Source organism: Eretmochelys imbricata, chromosome 2 (genome assembly GCF_965152235.1).
Source record: "Eretmochelys imbricata isolate rEreImb1 chromosome 2, rEreImb1.hap1, whole genome shotgun sequence".
Classification (NCBI taxonomy): Eukaryota; Metazoa; Chordata; order Testudines; family Cheloniidae; genus Eretmochelys; species Eretmochelys imbricata.
The window spans coordinates 45,659,404-45,681,620 of NC_135573.1; the positions used below are offsets into that span (position 1 = coordinate 45,659,404).

General features: G+C 42.4%; 1 protein-coding gene across 1 annotated transcript; it reads left to right on the forward strand.

Annotated features, from left to right (window-relative positions):
- Window positions 1-3,147: 3,147 nt before the first annotated feature.
- Window positions 3,148-20,578, forward strand: C2H8orf88 (chromosome 2 C8orf88 homolog). The gene is made up of 5 exons (XM_077808931.1): window positions 3,148-3,232; window positions 8,408-8,484; window positions 17,051-17,135; window positions 19,465-19,571; window positions 20,441-20,578. The coding sequence occupies exons 1-5, from the start codon at window positions 3,148-3,150 to the stop codon at window positions 20,576-20,578; spliced, it is 492 nt and encodes a 163-aa protein (XP_077665057.1).
- Window positions 20,579-22,217: the final 1,639 nt, after the last annotated feature.

The following is a 22,217-nucleotide window of genomic DNA, read 5'->3' on the forward strand; positions in this document are numbered from 1 at the left end:
CCATCTTCTCCAGTCCTATTTGTTTTATCCACCATTTGCTTCTTGTCTTGAGCTACGGTTGTTAGAACCCCTGCCCCAAAAGATTATCTTGCTACATAACTGCAAGCCCCTAGCAAATTGAGTCCAACCTGGCTTGTTCCTGTAGGCACTATTGTAATATTACTAATTGCCTGAAAGGCTACAATTTTTTTTGTAGAGGTGGCCTAACTTTTTATTTTAGAAATACTGGAGGTGCTAAGTCTAGTGGTTGCAGGCTTTGCTTAAAAGCTTGTTGAACGCTGAATTGTGGACTGTGAGATTGCTCAGACTTTAACTGAAGGATTTGGGTTGTGGAATCTTAAGCAGAGATGCTCTTTCTCTTAAATGTTTCTCAGTATTTAGCTAAAATACCAAGTAAATAAAATCCCTAAAGTTCTAAGCAAACTGAATAAAAATAAAATGCATCCTCTCAGGTTTCACTTCCTCCTTACCTGGTATCCTAATCCTACCATCTCTCCAGTTGTCCTCCAGTGTAGACAAAACCTCAATTCTAATCTCAAAAGAAAAAAGGTAGGAAAATAAAACTTTATCTTCTTTTATAATCCTTTTAGATCTTAAATACACAAGGTAACTAAACAACAGTCAAACCCAATTTTTTCTTTTTGCAGGTAACTTCTAGGATCTTTGTTGAATTGATGGGTTTTGATAGATGAATATCAGGGTAATAAAATACTAAATTGGTACCAAAATCTATAAGTAGTCTTCACATTCATTTAAAAAATATGTGAAATGCTTTGACAATCTGTTCTTCCTGTACTTGCCTGTTAACCCCTAAATTTTGGACTCCATAATTGTCTTGGCATATACAAGGTCAGTTTGCCTTCAGGTTTCTCTTGAGAGTTAGTATTGTGTAATGTGCTGTGCATAAGTGATAAGTGGAGGAGGAGGAGGATTTAAAATGACTTTTATACTTGACTGTAACTTTCACTAAGGTAGTTACAGATATGGGGACTTAAAACTCTCGAAGTTTAGAAATGTAGCACAACTAATGAAGTCATACCATTGTAACAGGGAGTATATAACTAAACATGTACAAAAATGATGATTAACAAATCCTTGGCATTTAGAACTTACAATACTAACGTTATACCACTTCAAATGATTGTTGGAAGTGAAACTGGATCACACTTTTGGACAGCCTCCCTGCTTCCAGTCCTCCTTCTATTCCCTATCCAGCTTTAGTTTTTTTTCCCATTGTTCCAGTCACCTAATCACTTTCCTTTTGGATTGCCCTACTACAGCAGTCTTTCCTTGGGTTGCATAGTCTCTTGGAGAATACAGTTTTTTTTAAATTATTATTATTATTTATTTTTACAGTTGCAAACACCACCCCAAGTTTGCCTTTGTTGTTCTATTTCTTTGAAGGAAAAGTTCTCACCAAGCTATGAGGTTCCCTGGGCTAAAGACAAAGTAGGGAATTTTAGAAATTACCACTGGTATATCCACCAATTCAGCTACACTAGTGGGAGCTTGGGAATCCTTGCCCCAGCTGAGGCTCTGGTAGCTTCCAGTGCCTTTGCCACCGAGTTTGTGTCTTTGCTATCCGGTTCAACTCTCATGGTGACAAAGGCACAATCTAAATATGCCATTGCCCTGGTTTAAATAAAGATGTGATATTAAAGTGATGCAACTTTGCATGTAGATAAGCCCTGAGCTACAACATGACTGTAAAGGTATTTAAATTGTTTAGATAACTTTTAAGGGGGCTTACCAACTGTGCTTAAGCTATCTTGATTGAAAACTACCTTCACCTCCCTTCTTGTAGTCATACCAACTGCAGTGAAAAAGGAGACGTGTCCAGGAGACTAAGATAGCTAGATAAAAAAAATGTCGCTTTGAGTTGCTTTGTAAAGCAAAATCCTAGTTTTCTTGGTCAGTTTTTGTCCAACAGAGTCTACCATTGATTCTAACACCAAGTTTCCATGTTGGTTTTTGGTTTTGTGTCTAAATTCTGTAACAAATATAGTTCCCTGTTATCCAGCATCATAGACTGATCTTGCTGAACACTTTCATATCAAATGAAATATTTTTTCTTTCTATCTCCCTACCAATGGAGTATTGTTTCTTAAATGTCTCAGTAGTTTGTCAAGGCTAGCTTTATAATTTTCCTTGTTGGAGTTCTATTAGGCTGTGAAACACTGTAGCACTTTTTCTAATGTTCAGCCTAAATTTTTTTTTCATCTGCACTATTCTTAACTGTACTCTGAACCAGCCTCTTCATCTTTACTGTTTATGTACTTCATGTTATATGCTTCCATATTCATCTTTCCCAACCTCAGTTATTTCTTAACCAAACTGTATGTTTAGGACTCTTAATCTGTGATAATTCAGTCTAGTCACCCCCTCTCTAGCATTTTGTTGCACTTTCAGGTCTGTCTAACTTGTTTGTCTTTCTAGTTATGTGTTGAATATTGAACACAGAAAAAGGAGCTGTTTGCCTGATCTGTAATGTGATGTTTCATGTACAGCCCAAAACGGCAGTGATTGCCGGCTTAATCTAACAAATGATATGTTATGTGTGTGCTTCAGCTTTTTGAATAAACAATCAAAATATTTTGAAATTAAGTCTGCTGAGTGGGCACATACACAAAAGTAGAGAATAGGCAGTGAGTGGTAGAGTGGCACGGGATCTACCTTCAGCAAATGCTCAGTAACTCCTTCTTTGTACTCATCTTTTATTTGTCCATCGCTTCATGGAATCCATGACATTAGGAAAAATCTTGGGCAAATCCTGGATCATACAAACATTTGAGTTGTTCAGAAATAACTCATAGTTTGAATTTTCACTTACCAGTAAATACTTAAGCCCAAAGATAGCTGCTCTTTGAGGTAATTAAAAAGGCAATTCTAAGATTTATGACTAGAATGACTTTATGGAATACTCATTCTAAAACCGATTGACTAGATATTTGTTTTCCAATCCAGGAACTGTTTTCCCAAGCTGTTTGTATAGTATGTTCTTCATTTTTGTGCCTTACAATGCAGCTTGGTACAGTCAAAAAGCTAAGGAAGATTTTCTTGAAAAAGCAGGTTATAATGTTGCACTCTTATCTGTAGCTGAATGCTTTATATGTATGTGATTCCTTTTTTAAAGTGTGGAGCCTCAAAATGTTAAAGACAATGGACACTAAAAAACTGATTGGTAAATCCCTTCAGCCAGCAAGACCTGCACGCCACCTGTCTTCACAGCATGGTGAGTAGCATGGTTAAAATCTGTTCATTTAACAAAGATTTACGGATCACCCGAAGGAAAATCTGAGGTTATGGGCTGAATGTCTTGAATACATTTCTATTTAAGGCTCATGGTTAAAAATTAGCTGTGGGGAACATAGAAACAGCAATACTGGGCCGAACATAAGAACGGCCATACTGGGCCATACAAAGCCCAGTATCCTTTCTTCCGATGATGGCCAATGCCAGGTGCTCCTGAGGGAATGAACAGAACAGGTAATCATCAAGTGATCAGTTCCTTGTTGTCCATTCCCAGCTTTTGGCAAACAGAGGCTAGGGACACAATGTCTGCCCATCCTGGTTAATAGCCATTGATGGACCTATTCTCCATGAATATATCTAGTTCTTTTTTGAACCCTGTTATAGTCTTGGCCTTCACAACATCCTCTGCCAAGGAGTTCCACATATTAACTATGCATTGTGTGAAAAAATACTTCCCTTTGTTTGTTTGTTTTTTAAACCTGCTGCCTGTTGATTTCATTCGGTGACCCCCCCCCCCCCCCCCAGTTCTTGTGTTATGAGAAGGAGTAAATAACCCACCCTTACTTACTTTCTCCACACCAGTCATGATTTTATAGACCTTAGTTGTCTCTTTTCCAAGCTAAAAAGTCCCAATCATATTAATCTCTCCTCATACAGAAGCTGTTCCATACCCCTAATAATTTTTGTTGCCCTTTTCTGAACCTTTTCCAAGTTCAATATATCTTTTTTGTGACCACATCTGCATGCAGTATTCAAGATATGGGCATACTATGGATTTATATGAAGTGATATGGTATTTTCTATCTTATTTGTTATCCCTTTCTTAAAGCGTCCCAACATTCTGTTAGCTTTTTTGACTGCTGCTGAATATTGAGTGACTGTTTTCAGAGAACTATCCACAATGACTCCAAGATCTCTCTCTTGAGTGGTAACATCTAATTTAGCCCTTTGTAACTCTTCATAGTCTGCCCTAGACTTAACTATATTGAGTAGTTTTGTATCATCTGCAAATTTTGTCACCTCACTGTCTACCCCTTTTTCCAGATCATTTATGAATATGTTGAACAGTACTGGTGCAGTACAGGCCCCTGGGGGACACCACTATTTACCTCTTTCCATTCTGAAAACTGACAGTTTATTCCTACCCTTTGTTTCCTCTCTCTTAATCAGTTACTGATCCATGAGAGGACCTTCCCCTTTATCCCATGACAGCTTATTTTGCTGAAGAGCCTTTGGTGAGGGACCTTGTCAAAAGCTTTCTGAAAATCAAAGCACACTATATCCACTAGATCTCTCTTGTCCATGTGCTTGTTGACCCTCTCAAAGAATCCTAGTAGATTGGTGTGGCATGATTTCCCTTTACAAAAACCATGTTGACTCTTCCCCAACAAATTATGTTCATCTGTGTGTCTGACAATTTTATTCTTTACTATAGTTTCAACCTCTTTGCCCGGTACTGAAGTCAGGTTTACTGGCCTGTAGTTGCTGGGATCACTTCTGTAGCCCTTTTAAAAAATTAGTGTCACGTTAGCTATCCTCCAGTCATTTGGTACAGAAGCTGATTTAAATGTTAGGTTACAAACCACAGTTAGTAGTTCTGCATTTTCACATATGAGTTCCTTCAGAACTCTTGGGTGAATACCATCTGGTCCTGGTGACTTATTACTCTTTAGTTTATCAATTTGTTCCAAAACCACCCCAGTGACACCTCAGTTTGGGACAGTTCCTCAAATTTGTCACCTTAAAAGAATGGCTCAGGTTTGGGAATCTCCCTCACATCATCAGCAGTGAAGACGGATACAAAGAATTAATTTAGTTTCTCCACAATGCCCTTATAGTTCTTGAGTGCTCCTTTAGCATCTCCATCATCCAGTAGTCAGTGTAGCCCAGTGTCCTGTTTTTGACGGTGGCTGGTGCCAGATGCTTCAGAGGGAATGAACAGACAAGGGCAGTTTATTCAGTGAGCCATCCCCTGTCATCCAGTTACAGCTTGTGGGAACGTTGGCCCTTGATTGCATGTGTGCAAAAACATATTCTTAGAGCTCGAATGAGATCCTAAAACACCTAGCAAATCCAGATGAAAACAGTCAAACCATAGTTTGGACCAGGTTTGTTAAAAGGTCTGCAAAGTTTTGTGAACTTGGCTTGAACTCAGTTTGTAATAAAAACCCAAAACTAGGTGAATTTTTCTTGGATGTGGCCTCTGTATATATTTATTTTTGGGCTGCACCTATGGATGAGACAGAGTTTTGAAACTTTCTACAAAGTGGTGCCTGTTTGGGGGCTGCCTGAGAGAAGTACTGGCCATTCATAGCCAAGGTTAATTAGGAGACAAGCAGCTCCCAACTGCTTCAGTTTCTTCTTCATGGCCACTAATTTCAGATACAGGAACCTCTCATGTTTTGGTGACTCTTGCTAAACTGTTGTCTGTAATTTAGTTCTTTAGTAGTACTTTAATCTGCATGGTTACCGTTCCAGACTGAGGTGAGCACAGCATCAGATGTTTTCTTTTCTGAACCCCATGGGGACTGTATTTTAAGAAGTCTGTCTCTTGTCCCTTTCTTCTATACGCAACGACTGATGTGACTTGAAGGCCAAGCTAATGGGTGATACTTGGAATACTGATTTCATCCCCTTAGCTCGCCCCGGCCCCAACACACACCTTGGAAAACTAGTTGAGAAGACTTGGAGATCCTTCTGCCTAAGTTCTGTCTCAGCACAAGTTGCTGTGGCTTAAACTCTGTGTGTGTGTGTGTGTGTGTGTGTGTGTGTGTGTGTGTGTTAACTGACTTCAGTTACACAAGTGAAAATACCTGTGTGGACACACTTAAATAGTGTTAAATAGTCTGATACCAATTTAGCTGAAATTAGTAGTAAGATTATAAACCAGGTTTAAATTGATCAAGATTGTCCGCACAAGGTTTGCAGTGGTTTAACTAAAGGCAGTTTAAAAATGCACTTGTAACACAGGCAAGGCTCTGAGGGTCTGCTCTTCGGATCCAGATGAGGCTAGAGGTCTTGGATCTGGTCAGGTCTCTAACATGCCCTAGTTAGCACCTATTCCTACATCCCCATCCCAGTTTTATTTCCTCCCTAAAATAGTATCTGAATTGCATTTTAACCAGACTGTTGATCTCATGCCATTCATCCCAAAAACATTCACAGTGCCCCATACTCTGTCAAAAGAGCTTTAAGTTCCTATTCAGATAGGACTAAGGCATTTAGGAATCTCCTCCTAGTGTTTCTCATCTTTTTTTTATATCAGGGACTGGCTTGCTGCCTTCCTAAACTGTGTCAGGGAAATTTCAGGGACTGGCCATTGAGAAACACTGTTTAAACAATCTGTGGTTCATGGGGTTCAATGTGAGAGGAGTTTGTTTTGACACAGTGTCTGTCTAAATGGATTAGGTTATGTACTGTAACTTGTTACACTTCAGCTAATGTATCAGTACCTGATGGAACTAAGGTTCACTCTGCTAGGACTAAAGCAGCATATATGGCTTGCCTTCACAACTTCTCTGTGTTGGAAATCTGTTAAGATATGAATTTTATCCTGACTCGTACTCAGTATTACTCTCCTAGGCTGGCATCAGAGGCTAATGCTTGCTTTTGGAGGGCAGTTCAACAGTCTGTCTAATTAGAACTCCTCACCCCACCATTTTGGGATTTCCACAACTAGCTAATCTCCCACACTGAGATAGGCAGAGGGCACCTTAAGGAAGGTTACCCTTCTGTAAGTTTTGTCACTGCATACTTAACACTAATCACCTGCCATAATCCCTTCCCTGGACTTCTACACCAAAGCATTGGATTCTGAGATTTGGTGGAAGGAATTGAGTTGGATAGGGAGGGGAAATGGGGGGACATGGACTTTTCAGGGGTTCTGAAGCTCTGCATTGCCAGGGTGTGAAACTGCAGTTGCCCATTATGGTAAGTAACCTTTTCTTATGGTCATTTGGAATTTCTCATTTAAAATTTTGCTTTTACTTCCAACAAGCTGCGTGGTAGAACAATAAAGACCTTGTCTACGCTTGTGGCGGTGTGTAGTACTGTATATGTGGAGCTACAGGCCCCAGTGAAAGGTTCCGGAAGGGGGAGGCAGCGGTGAAAACTCCGGCAGTGGGGAGGTGGCAGGACACTACACGTCTAAAAATAGTAGTGTAGATGTGAGAGTCATCCTTGGGTATATAGAGAGCCATGTAGGGTATATACACTAGGATTCAGATGTGTAGGGCATTCTACTCACCTGAACAGTGCCTCTCCATCTACTCTGCTTTTAGACCGATGTTTGCTGGGAGTGCAGTGTCTTTACTCTTCACACCGTCACAAGTATAGACCTACACAAATTAATCCAGAGCTGCTGTTGTAAAAATTCCACAAATAATTGTGACCTGGTTAGTGGCTAGATCATCAGCTGTCCTTGTCTACTGATGATGGTGCTGTTTAAGGGGAGGGGGCAGGGACTGTGTGTTCACACAAAGCCCTGTCATCCTCTTAAAGGCCTGGACCCCACTCTTGGAGAAGGGTCCGGTAAAATATTATTTTCCTGTAAAGAATTGTTCTGCTGCTTTCTCAGAGTCCAACTTCTACTGTGGAAAAGAGTTGAATTTAATTTATCTCTTTTTTGAAAAACTCAGTGTCCAACTACAGTATTTCTCATTCTTTGCAATTGTAACTGAAAAACGTCAATTTGTTACAAACACTTTGAAAATTGATATAACTGTAGATAGCATAAAGAAATAGCAATTTTTAAATTGCATTTTAGTGGGAAATGTTTCACATTTGTGATGTGAGAATGAGAACACAATATTATCACTAAGCATTTCTAAAAGCTGAGGGGAGGGACTGCCGAAATTGCCAAGTATTACAGCTGTTGCAGGGATTGAGAAATAAATGCAGCAGTGCTATTGTGGGCAGCAGCCAAATAACAGCGTATCTTAGAATCCATAGTGTTACGCTGTTAAGATCCTGCAAGAAATGGGACCAAGTCCCAAGGTGCAGCATAATCAAAGCATTCAAGTAGTAATTGGTAAACTATTTGTTCATTACTTCATTATTGTCCTGAGATGGTGTGTAAAGCCCTGATGACAAATGTCTCAAGATATGTTCTGAATGGACTCTTTGTTTTTGCTTATTCTTACTCTTGTTCCAACAGCCTCAACAATTACTTTCAACTTCCAAGCTGAATTTCCATGCAGCACTCAAGTATGTTTACATAGCGGAGTTAGCTGGGTAAGCATTTAAATGAATAGAATCAAGTCACCAATGAAAGATATTGGATGGCTAAATCTATAAATGAATGTCATGAAAGTACCATAAATTGTCAGTCAATCCATCTGTTAATTAATGAAGTAGATACTTTTGCCAATGAGAGACGTTCTAGAATTGCACACAAAGCAGTTCAGTCCTGGAGATGCTCATGTTTAGTTTGAGGTAGAAAAATTCTTCCCTGATATGTGCACTAAGACATGGAAGGTGCCTCTCCGTAAATGACAATGTGGACTTGCAGATCTGGCTTCTCTGCAAACCTCTGTGTGTGTAGATAGCCAGTCATTTGCTCATTTTTTTTCCTACCCATTTTATCATGTTTGTTATACTTACAAAGTGGTGGCAATAATTTTTATATTCCCTTTTATGTGAAAATATGTTCAACACATTTGAGGCAGCAGACTATGGTATTTATTGGGTAATTGTGTTCTCAGCTCATTCTGAGGGCCAGATTAGAAAGATCAGCAAAATGTGCTTGTTCTTTGTACTCTTAACCTCTATTTTGTTCTGACTCTGCATCTGCTTTTTCAATACTAATTCACACTGACTGCCCACTCAGTCAGTGACTGTGAACCCAATATCACGAAACTTGTACTAAAACTGACATAAAATCACATATTTTAACAATACAAAACTGTTTTTTTAAAACTCACTGTTGCTGTCTGTGTCTGTTGGAATGTATCCTGTCCAGTCTTATTTGGTGCCTACCATTGGTGTCTTGAATGACCCAGAAAAATTTCAGTAATAAATCAGTGACTTCTTCAAGAATCTCAGGTGTCTGGGGCACCACTTCTTTTGCCTTCCATAGACTAGGTTAATCTCTACTTTCTGCCTCCCCTCTCCCCCCTCAAAAATAACATGTTGACAAGCATCTGTGGACTATTCATTTGTACTGCAGTAGCACCTAGAGGCCAGTAATAAAGGTTTGAGGCCCACTTTGTCAGGTGTTCTACACAAAAAATGAAAAGACCTAAAAGTCTCACCCTAAAAGATCTTGCAAGTCAGACTGACTCCTTGTTCTAGTGCACTTCTCGGGGAATGACATGAACGAATCTTGCATAGATCTAAAGACTACTTCCTCTTTCAGTCCATCCCTATGGCACAAATGGAAGGTGACCCTTATTTGGACAGCTGCTGTTGAATCCTGTCTTACCTGAGCAACTTTATACTAGCAGTTGATCTATTGGAGCCTTCATTTCTGCACATGCACTTCACTGTAAAAGTATGATAATTATAATAGCAAACGGGAATGTATCTGGCTTGCAGACACACAGTTGCCTAGCTTGTACCCATAAGCATGTTTTGAAAATTTGACACTTTTTTTACATCTGAATTGTCCATGGAGATAGGTTCTTGGGGTTTTACACTCCCTTTTAGAGTTGAGGAGTGTATCCAAAATTAGATGCGGAGAGGAGTAAATTCAAAGAACTTGCCAGTCCAAGACTTCTATTCACAGCAGTTGAGTGTATAGTTATTACAATGTTGGTCAAACCAGTCTCTCTTCAAACCTTGGAGGGAATTTAGAACCTGGTACTTCATCTCTGTGTGGTCGGATTCAAGTTAAAAATAGTGTGATTGTGCCCAGTGTGATGGGGTGTTTGCCCCACACTGGCATGCAAAGGGTACTAGAGCCTTAGGGAGACTGTGTTAGAAGCAGCCAATAGGAGAGGGGCTGCGAGGAGCAGCCAATCAGGGCCCAGCAGGCCCATATGAAAAGAGCCACAGGGCAGCGCAGAGTCAGTTATTTCCTGGAGCTCAAGGAGGGAGGGCTGGGTGCCTTGCAGGTGGAAAGAAGCTAGCACCCTGGACATAGCAATGCTGGGCAGGAACAGGGGAGCAAGAGTGAGCTCCTGGCTGGCTGCTAGGTCTGGCTTGCTGAGGCCCTGAGATAAGGGCTAAGAAGATGCTGGGGCCATGGGGAAGTGGCCCAGGGAAATGTACTGAGGATTTGGAGGGGACTCTGCATGTGTCTGCCATCTACAGGTTCCTGGGTCGGGACCTGGAGTAGTGGGTGGGCCTGGGTCTCCTCTTTCCCCTCCTCCACTTGCCACTGGGGAAGTGGCAGGACAATTGACTGCGGTCGCCCCTGTGGGAAGTGGCTGGGCAGTTGACTTGCAGGGCCCCTGGAAGGGGGGAGCACAGATCATGACACAGCCACAGGGCTGTGTCATGAAGAGAATGCTGCATTCCTTGGAGTGACATGGGTCCGAGAGCAGATGTGACCGCAGTTGAGGCACCAGTTGGAGAAGGCATACTGACCTGTGGAGCTAATTCCCAAGACAGCCAGCAGGATGCAGCAGTGTGGTGAGCGGAGCCCCTCACATTCAGTTTTTATTTGCTGGCTAAGTAAACAAACGTACATATTTGGAAATCAAAATTCAGGAATAGTTCTGAGGTAAAAATATGGATTTCAGGTTCATAGTTCACTGCTTCATTACAGTTATCTTATACAAGGTGATGTGCATAAAGGTGGTTGGCAGTAGTCAAGCAGTCTTTTCTGAGCCATACTAGCAGCAGCAGCAGAGTGCCCAGTAATCACACGGTTGTATTCATCTAGGTGTTTCATATATACAGGATTTTAATCTATAAAGGACATTGTTTCATTTGTTACTGTGCTCCTGCATGCCATAGTAATGACAGCAGCAGTATGATACTGACTAGAATTGTGCAGTGCTAATTTAGCTCATGTTGCTCCTTACTAGATGTTATTCTGGATGTGTACAGATATTTATTCTGAGGAGTATCTTGGGTTTTTTGGGTGGTCATGGAATACAGTATGGCACAGGGGCACATGCTTCTGCTGTGGCCAATGTAAACTTCTTCCAAAATATGGCTTCTAAATTAGAAGAGCCTTGCATTTGTCTATTGCCTTGTCTGGAAGAAGGTTTACTAGCTTACTTCAAAATGTAGACTGACAGAAGGAGAAGATTTGTCCTAGAATTCTGGTCCTAAAAACTCATTTGTGTGTGCAGCCAAGAATTCAGAGCTACTTTTATCACATTTCAAATAAACTCTTCTCTAAAGATGTGGCTGAAAACACTACACCCTCTACAGTCTGTGCCTCGTGCCTCAAGAAGGCACATTTTAATGAGCTCAGAGTTCTAAAGCAGTCTTTTGCTGCCTTAGAAGAGAAATCTAATGCTTCTTAGTGCTTCTGCCTAGTTTTAGAAGGTTCATTTGTGTAGTTGTCTGTTTTAATCTGCTGTATTAGAAGTCTGTGTTCTTACCTAGTGCTTCGACCAAAAATGGCTTTTTAATGGACTTTCCTCAGCCATGCTGGTGAGGATCATTCACATAATTGCTGTTATCTGAAGATACTTGTTAGAAAAGATTAGTGACCATCTCACCCTTTTTGCCCCTCTGAGTTTGAAGATTGTACAAATACAATCAACTTTGTTTATTTTTCTAATTTTTAAACACTACAATATCTTCACCTGTTGTGAAATAAATGGATAATTAAACACTAAAAGAGCCTGCATTCTATTTTCTGAGTTGGAGGAATCAACTGCTTTAGACTGTTCAGCCTTAATCACATATAGGGATATGGGTCATGTTGCATGAGTCCATCACAATGCATAGTTTTGGACAAGCAAGAAACTTCTTCTCTTGCACACTCTATTCTAGTCTTGTTGGCAGTATTAGAGACAAACTATGACCTCCCGGAACTTTGTCAATCTAGATGTTTGGCTACAGCCAAGGACCACATAGTGTGGCTTATGGAGGTAAGTGCCAGAGAAGCCTCTACACTCATGGAACATGTCCTGGCTGTGTCCTGTCCCATCCTCTTGCTTAACATGGTGTAGCCAGAAGGCTGCTCCCAGTTACAATGCCTACCAACAGTCCTAAGGATCATTAAGGTGTATGGATGCGCTGATCTTGCCCCCTCTGCTCTGGCTACTTTTCACTACGTTTGTATCATAGCGGCTTCTATGTCACGGAATGATTCTCTAAACAAGGAGGCCTTTCAGGAGCTACTTATGCTGCCTTTAGGGCCAGAATCTAGTGTGTAGCTCAATCACAATATACTCCAATATCTGGGCCTCAACACTCTTTTTATAGGAGGAATCCTGTAGGGTAGATCCATAAGGCTGCAAAAGCTACCCATTCTGCAGCTTGTCTATAGTGATAGTGAATTACAGCCACCGTCTCTGGAATGATTCTCTTTGAAGTACACACCAACTGTTAAGTTAGAATTGGAATATTATAACTGAGATTTCAGAAACTTTAACTCTGCATTAAGAACTTCTGTGGCAGAATGCTGATGTTCCACATGTTGTCTAGATAATACTTAATGCTGCCACGAGTGCAGGGGACTGGACTAGATGATCTCTCAAGGTCCCTTCCAGTCCTATGATTTTATGTGCATTCATGCACAGTTTGTGAAATCATAACTTTCTGAGGCTCTATTTTTCACTATAGAAGACAGATGCATCCCTGTTTACACTTAAACTTTAGGAAGAATGTAATAAACTTGGAAAGCAGGAATAGCTTGTTAGCATTTTTTCTATTAGAGGAAAACTGCAATGCAACAAGTTAAACAAGTCATCTTGGTACTCCAAAGTATGCAAAAATAAAGTATTGGGGCCTCAGTCAGGTCCTCCCTGATTTTTCCAAAGTAACTACTCTGGAATCAGAAATATCCCTATATCATATTGCTTGATGGTATTAATACTAACTCTTCAAAGAGAAGCTCTGAGGAATAACTTCCTCACTACCTGCAGTTTGAACTCCTAATCCTCTCAGCTGGTGAAGTTTAGTGATAAACATCAGCACTCCTGCCCATGATGGCAAAGATAATCATTGCTTCCTTTAAAGACCATCTGCCAAACTGCTTAGTAAATGAACTCTAGCCAGTTCTGAAAAAATATACAGTCAACCTTGCCAGTTTCTAACCTTGCACTTCTTGGCAAGGACATCAAAAAGTGATAATATTGAGCTTCAAGAGTATTTATCCTATTCCAATACAGCATCCCTTACATTTGGGTTTCAGGTTGGTGCTGATGTCCCAAACTTCTGGTTTTTGGGCAGGAATCAAATCCAAGCTGGCACTACTAGATATCTTTGGACTTTGATAATGTTGGCTACTTGGTAAGGTGACATACGTATATGACATTGCAGAAGTGATGAATCCAGTGCAGTGCTGCTCCAGGTTTTTGTTGGACATGTCTGACCTAGAACTGTGATGGCCTGGTCCCTGCTTTTTGTTTAATCTCCCCACCTCTCCCCCTCGTGCCCAAGCTTATTTCCTGGGGAGTTCAAGTTTCGATACTCTCATCTTCCCTTTTAAATATTTTGAAGGAGCCTTCAGATATCAAAGATGAGAAAGACAGTGAAACATCATGGCCTTGTGCCGCCAATATGCAGTTTAAACTACTCTTTGATCTTTCATTAATTCAGTCTCTGGTCACTAGGATGTCTCAATGCTTGGGAGGAATCTTCAGAAGGATAAAGAGCCGGTGGGTCAAATTCCTGCCAGAGAAGGTATAAGTTATATGAATAGGAAGGGGTGGGGGGGAAGCCAGAAAAACAGGCTATACTTATTCACATACTAGGAGGTGTGAAACTGTAGGGTTCTGCTGAACTCATTGCATGCAGACAGGTTCAGTACAAGGAAGGTGGCTTCCATTCCCAGCTGACCAGGAAAGAGGACCACCTTGTCTTAATGATCCCGGTGCTCTGAACTACACTAGTCTTCTTCAGGCTAGGCTACTGCAACTCTGTAGCAGGGTCAGACTGTCACCATAATAAGGCAGAAGACTGTACAGGTAGCAGCAGTGTGCCTTCTAAAGTAAAGGCGGATGCAAAACAAAACTATTGACTGTTCTTTGCAAACTCCACTCAGAATGAAGCAAAAGGCCCTCAGCCAAATTGCAAAGCCACTGCGGGGCGGGGAGAGGGGGCTGAGATCCAGCAACTTATTGGAGGGTGGGGTAGTCTCCTACACACATGCATTCCAAGGATGTTGCAGCTAGAGATACCCAGGTTTAGACTGTTAAGTTCTGGGGTTGGTATTCTGGTTACAGAGATCCTTACTAGAAGGGAAGACTTAAGTCCATGTCTCAGCAGTTTAGATTTAAACATAAGACTTTCCATCCTCCCCGTTAGAAAAAAAAACTTTCCTTCTCTCCTCTTTTTTTTCCTACCTTCCACCCTGCAGAAATAACACTGCTTAGCTGCTGAAAAATGTTGCTAATTGTGGTTCTTACCTGAAAAGTAATTCTAAAATGGCACGAGAGGGTTCCATCTTTGTGTTTAAAAGATTGCTGTCTCAAATGTGCTCAGTTTCCAAGGATATGTTTCTTCTAACTTCCAGTTCTGTAAATTCCAGTGTGGAAGCACAATAAAGCTGGTTTATGTTATTGTTAGGGCCCTACCAAATTCACGGCCATGAAAAACACATCATGGACTGTGAAATCTGATGTCTCCCCATGAAATATGGTGTTTTGTCTGCTTTTACCCTATACTATACAGATTTAACGGGGGAGACCAGTGTTTCTCAAGTTGGGGGTCCTGACCCAAAAGGGAGTTGCAGGGGGGTTGCAAGTTATTGGGGGAGGGGTGTCACGGTATTGTCACCCTTACTTCTGCGCTGCCTTCAAAGCTGGGCAGCCAGAGAACGGCTACTGTTGGCCAGCTCTGAAGGCAGCGCCCCGCCAGCAGCCATGCAGAAGTAAGGATGGCAATACCATACCAGGCCATCCTTACTTCTGTGCTGCTGGCAGCTCTGCCTTCACAGCTGGGCTTCCGGCCAGCAGCCACCACTCTCTGGCTACCCAGCCTTGAAGACAGTGCCTCTGCCAGCAGTAGCACAGAAGTAAGGGTAGTAGTACCACAGCCCCACCTACAATTACTTTGCAAACCCACCCACAACTCCTCTTTGGGTCAGGACGATTGCAACACTGTGAACTTTCAGATTTAAATGGCTGAAATCGTGACATTGATTTTTTTATTATTTGTTTTTATTTTATTTTTTTTGTATGGACTGTGGACTGTGAATTTGGTAGGGCCCTAGTTACTGCGTATATTCACTAACGCTAGTAGTAAAAGTTCTGCAGGCTCTTGAGGCTAGTCTACTTCATAGCTGTACTTCTCCAGCAGTGCAGCTCCTGCTCATGTCTATGCTATAGCTTCCACTACTGGCAGCAATGGTGGAGCTGTGCCAGTTGTGAATTATAGGCCAGACACTGCCTCCGTTTCATCTGTGCAACCCTGTCTTTCAAACTGTGTCTATCTTCATGAGGCCTGCGTAGGTGTCACTGACTGAAACTGAGTTTAAAAAATGATTAGAAGAAGCCAATTTTCTTTTAAATGTGCTGGCAGGGCTGTCCCTAGACATTTTGGTGCCCTATGCAGCCCCGCTGTGTGTGTTGGGGAGGGGCTCCATGGGGGGGCAGGAGCAGGCTTGAGGGGCAGAGGGGAAACTGCCCCACTTGCACAAGCCGGCGAAGCAATGTGGGTTGGGGCAGGGTCACTCCACTTCCTGCTGCCCCAAGAGTGCAGTGCGCGCCTGACCCCTGCTGCAGTCCCCTATTGCTCGGGGAAGGGGTGGAGTGGGGGCGGGGCTGGGATGGAGCAGGGGTGGGAAAAGGTGGAGCAGGGGTGGGGGCATCTTTCCTGGGCGGCTCAGCCAGCCAGGGGATTGGGCTGACCTCTGGAGCAGCATGCAGCTGCGTAGTGTACCAGGAAATCTGGGGCAATTTGGTGCCCTAAATTTCCTGGTGCCCTACGCAGCCGCATACTTTGCGTAAGGGTAAGGGTGGCCCTGTGTCTTGGCTGTGAAGAACGAGGGTAATGCTGACAGACCCCAGTCGTTAGCGGCCAGGATTGAACCTGGGACCTCTAGAGCTTAGTACATGAGCCTCTACAGCATGAGCTAAAAGCCAGCTGACTCCTAGCTTAGGCTGTAGAGCAGAGTAATTTCATCTCTCTCTCTGGTCTCAGTGACACTAGATGGGACAGAACACCACACCCAGAAGGTGTGTGGGTTACATACTTCCCCTAGCTGAGGAAGTGCCTCCTGAGCTTCAGAGACTTCCCAGTAGAAATCCCTGACGAGCTTCCACTTGTAACGCCGACAGACACTAGTTGTCAGGCGGGATCGAACTTGGGGCCTCTGGAGCTTAGTGCATGAGCCTCTACTGCTGTAGAGCAGACTCATTTTCTTTCTCTCTCTGCCACTAGATGGGACAGAATGCCACACCCAGGAGGTGTGTGGGTTACACTAGCCGGGAGTGTACCCTAGAGGGAAGAACCCATCTCCCCAAAACCTACCTTACTGACAAGGGAACAAATTCCAGAATTAGACAGTGCTGTGGATTGTCCATGACTTTCATACCTTAAAGCAAACTTGATTATTGTATCAAAACCAATCACTGCAGATTTACTTGAAACAATATAACTTTGCTTTTTTTTTTTTTTTTTTTGCTGATCGTTTCAGTTTGTCAGAAGGAGATTCCAGCATCTGATGATGCATTTTTGGACACGCTTATGAAATTTGAATAAATTGCATGTTCTTCTTTCCTTGTTTTAGTGGTATGAGGCTACTGGAATGCAGACCTTAAATCAAACTGTGATCCCTAGTCAGCCAGAGTGGCAGGAGTCTAAAACCAAGAAAGGTAAGCTTTGTTTTACTCTTGGGGGAATTCTGCGCCACTGCCAATGAACAGAATTTATGTCCACCGCAGATTTCTTTGCGTCCCTGCAGAAAAATGACTTTGATGGGGAAGCAAAGGGAAGCCACAGGCGGTCATACGACCTTCTCCAGCTGTATGTTTTGGGTGCCCAGGGCAGCTGACAGAGAGGTAAATCACTGTGGGGCAGGGGGTGGGACTGGGGAAGACCCAGCTGTTGGCTCGTACCCTGCACCAGGCATGGCTGCTAGTCTCAGGTGCATTCGGGGGGATGACATCCCCTGCATGGCATCTGGGGCTGGGTCGGACCCAGCTGCAGGAAGCTCTGCAAAATCTCCCTCCCGCTGCTTCCTTTGCCCATCACTCCTCAGCTGCAGGGGGAGGGATCCCTGTACAGGGAGCTGCTCCCACATCTGCCCAACCCCCGTGCATCCAGATGCCCTCATACCCAGACCCTTCTGTCGAGCCTTACCCCCCACACACACTCAGAACACCCCGCCCCTGATGATCCCCACATCCCCTGCACCACCCCGATGAGCCACCCAGATCCCCGCCCCACTGAGCTCCAACCACCTTCACCTGGACCCCTCTGCAGAGTCCCATTATCATTGCACCCAGAAGCCCCTAACGAGCCCCTGTGCATCCAGATTGCCCCCCACAGAACCCTCTCAACCCACACCTGGATCCCCCACACACTAAGCCCCTCCACACTTGGATCGTACCTTGCTGAGCCTGCCTGCCCACACCTGGTGCACCTGGCATGGAGGGGCAGGGCCCTGGGGTGTTATTGGCGCAGGCACAGTCCTTAGGCTATGTCAGGGTTGGGTGCAGCCTCACCACTGAGTCTGTGTCCCGGGGAGAACTGCACAGTGATCTCCTACCTCTGTTCAGCCAGCGGCCTGTGCTCCCCAATGCTATGCTGGAGCCTCCACATTTATTTGACAAAATTTGCAGAATTTTAAAATATTGTGCGCAGAATTTTTAACTTTTTGGTGCAGAATGCCCTCAGGAATATTTGTTATATGTAGATCAATGTTTGAATTACCTGCTTCCAAGGTAAAAGGGAAAATATGAACTCTGAAAAGATATATATGCTTGTTCCAGATATCAATCATTGCTTAGAGGTGATGCTTTCCTCCCATATGTGGATTTGGCTATGTGAAGGAGCCAGGCTTTTGGAACCTTGCTAGTTTGATGTAGAAGTAGTACAGTAAACTTAAAACTCTGGTAGTGTCATCTGACCTTGCCATAACTACGGGAAAACTCCACTGGGAGGCTTGTTTGGATTTAAAGGTTTGTATGGTATAGCTATATTCATATAGCTGAATTGGTGCCATAGCTGACGAGCACAGATGTGGTAAGTTTGCACCAGTGAGGCTACATTAGTGTAGCCATAACAGTACAAAACAAAATCCCAGTTAGACAAGCCCCAAGCGTAGCTATCAATATTTGTGCAGCTGCATGCATTACACTCATGTGTTTGCAAGGTTGAATGTAAGTTCATTTCTTAAATTCATGGTGGTTTAAGGCATCAGCTTGGTTGCCCTGGTGAATGTAGTCCTCAATTTAACTGCAGGGCAGGCTTACTACACATACTGCCCTGAGAGCATGTCTTAACACTGATCTGGAGGAATTTCCCTTAGCATTAACAGGTAGATCAGTCTCCATGGCTAGTTCTGGGTGTCTCTGCACAGTATGCTAGTTAGTGCAAATTATGGGAGGGGAGTTTGTGATGTAAGATCTGGAACTGAGATCCACCAAATTCATTTTGTATAGGAACCCTGAAACATCCATTTTTAGCAGTAACTTCAATCTCTCCTGAGCGGTATTGGATTAAAACTGGTGATCTATACATGAAATACTTTGTAGTTCACTAGTAATGACCTGAAGCAGCTAGTCCTTCCAAACCCGCTCTTTTAAGAGTAGGTGTGTGTGCATGTGCAATATAAAGTGCACTCTTTTCACACACAAAACTCTTAGAAAAATCAAAAGAAAAGGAGTACTTGTGGCACCTTAGAGACTAAAGAATTTATTTGAGCATAAGCTTTCGTGAGCTGCAGCTCACTTCATCGGATGCATCACTTGGCTGTAGCTCACGAAAGCTTATGCTCAAATAAATTCATTAGTCTCTAAGGTGCCACAAGTACTCCTTTTCTTTTTGTGGATACAGGCTAACACGACTGCTACTCTGAAACCGTAGAAAAGTCAAGCACTCAAAAATTGGGAAATGCCAGCATTTAAGCTGCTTTGCAAACATCACTGTTTAACAAATAACTTTATAGTAATCTGTTTGTGTATAATCCTGTGTTTGCAGAAAGAATTAAATACAGCAGGGATTTCCTCTTAAAGCTTTCAAGTGTTTCACTCTCTCAAAAGAAGCCGGAATTTCTTCCTGATCATCCTATTGTACTTGAAAAACCAGTAAGTGTATTCTTGCTATTTAAACCAAGCAGTGAAAAGCAATCTTGCAGGTCGCCAACTGTCCATGTTGACTGAGCAAAGTTTAACTTTTAAAAAATCTGTTTGCAGAGGTACATGATACAGTTATAACATTATTACTGTTGCACCTTGAGTCCCCAGTTGGATTGGCATTTTATCATGACGGAATAACTATGGTGCTCCATAGTGCTTCCATCTGTCAGTTCCTTTTGTTGCCTCTTAACAATGGATGAGGTCTTAATCTCGTTGAAATTTACTGTGCTTGACTTCTTAGCCATGTTGCTTCAGCTTTCCTTTTTAATAGCTATAGACTATATCTTCAGTTTGGTGTGGTATACTAATCTCTTCTTGCTGTTGGCAACTTAAAAAAAAAAGTCAGTCTTAAACTTGCATAGCCCAGTTTGATCTAAAAGTGTTGCGATTTGGGAATTTCTCAGCTCTCAAATATTTTTCTGTAGTCATTATTTACTCATACTGAATATTTCTCTCTCTCCATTGTTGTTCTGGAGCAAACTTTCCTCTTCAAACGCTTTCCCCATTTACAAACAATGAATTGGTCATGTTTTTGTGAGAATGAGTCCACGGTTTAAGAACCCAAACTTTTTCTTGGTATCCTGATACCTATTCAAACGCTACCTTAAACTGGTATAAATGGTATTCAAGTAGAAAGTCTTGTACAAATTAGGATAGACCATTTTTGTCAAGGTATCCCGCACCTTTAAATAATTATAGTAATAGTAATAATACCTAGTTCTGACTTAGCCTTAAGTGCCTTAATATACCACCTTGTTGGAGTGTAGAACAACTATGCATTCCCTTTGCATTAAATCCATGAATTAACACCGGCTCAGCTCTGCTCTGATGGTCAGTATTCCTGCATAAATTCAGCTCATTCTGTGCCTGTTGGGGAAGAAGTGGATGGTGAGCAGGACATCAGAGAGTACCACCTGGACACCAGGAGTTGGGGAAACTCTCTGGATGCCAAATGAATTTGTGCTACGGTAGAGGAGGAATGGATTTTTCACATCCTCCCTAGAGAATGCTGTGGCCGTTCTAGTTAAGAAACCATCCAGTACTACAGTGGGGTATTTTTGAAGAACCTGGAGATGACTTCTCTTGTAGTTCAGATGCAAGTACCAATCATCTTCCAGTCAGCAAAGAACATGCAACAGTTTCTGCATACTGTCAAGACACAGACTGATAAACTCTGGGACCCAAGCTCTTAATACTGGCTTCTTGAATTTTTTTGTGATATTTGGTGGTGGAGGCTTCTATAGCTGGGGCAAGACTTTCTGGACACAGTTCAACATCACCTGATTGCATAGTTCTGGATTTGCCTTTAACAAAACCTATCTGCAATGCTGTTCTGAGAGCTTTCATTTTTGTGAGAACATAAATTAAAGTTGTGGAAGAAGTCCTGCGTATGCCTCTTCTGTCCTAGAAGAGACTGGTTACTTTTAGGAGCTTTCTCTATATGGAGACAGCCTAGCACCAACTAATGCTGTCTTTTTGATGTGACAGCGAGATAAGCTGCGGCCAGACACATTTGGCTGTGAGCCTTCACCTGGAGGCGCATTCGAATCTTGCGGCTCTCTGTGGGATGTTGTGTTAGTGAACTGAGTTTTGCCCATATCACTCCAGAATCAGGGCACTTCTGTCTAGAAGCGTAGGGTTCCTCTTTCTGCTTATGTCTCTAGAGAACAAAGCTTGTGAAGCTTGCTTGTAATCAGGGGTGAAAACTCTGTCAAGTGGCTTGGCATGAGTTTCCGGGCACTGTACAGCAGGCTGTGTTCTGCAAGAATATTCTCTATCCATTTGCAAGCAAACTGCTTGTCTTTCTCTTGTAATAGAGTATATAAGACACACACCCCCCCACACACACAAAAGGTATATTTGGCAGCTATTTTGTTTTTTGACCTATTTAAGGTAGACCAGTTTCTCATCTATACCTGGGTTTTTGCAGGATTTGAAGCATTAAAGCCCTGTCTTACGAGCATTGTAATCCTTACAGACTGATGGGAGGGTCCCCCCTCTTCTTGTGAACTCACATCTTTTCACATGGATGCTTTCTGGTGGTGGTGACTGCTGCTGTTTACCATAGTGACAATTTAAACAAAATTCCTCAGAGATATGGAGACATCTTTGAATTTCTTCAAAGGTTATAGAACTCTCTTTTTTATTTAACTTTGTTCACATGCCTATCTCCAGGAGATCCACTTGGAATTTTTCTTCTGAAATCAGTGCTCAGTGGGCTGGGCTTTGTATCCAAGAAAACAATGTTTAAATGACTACTTGCATTTCTTTTTGCTACAGCTTAGTAGGCTGCAATGTCACTGCGTATCTAATCAGAAGGAATGCCTGCTTCTGCAGCCAATATCTGGTCTGCTTCTGGTCAGGAGACTTGTAGAACACCAATGAGTTCCATGTACGCTTACTTTTTGTCTTGACAAGTTTAAGGCTTCATTTGTTGGTGTCGGAGAACCAGTACCCAGGGCAGGGGAATCCAACAATCCAGTACCCTAGTTTATTTCTGAATGGTTTCTCTTAAGTTTCTATCATAGGCGCTGACTCCGTGGGTGCTTTGGGGGCTCAAGCACCCATGGAATAAAAAAAGAGGGTGCTCAGCAC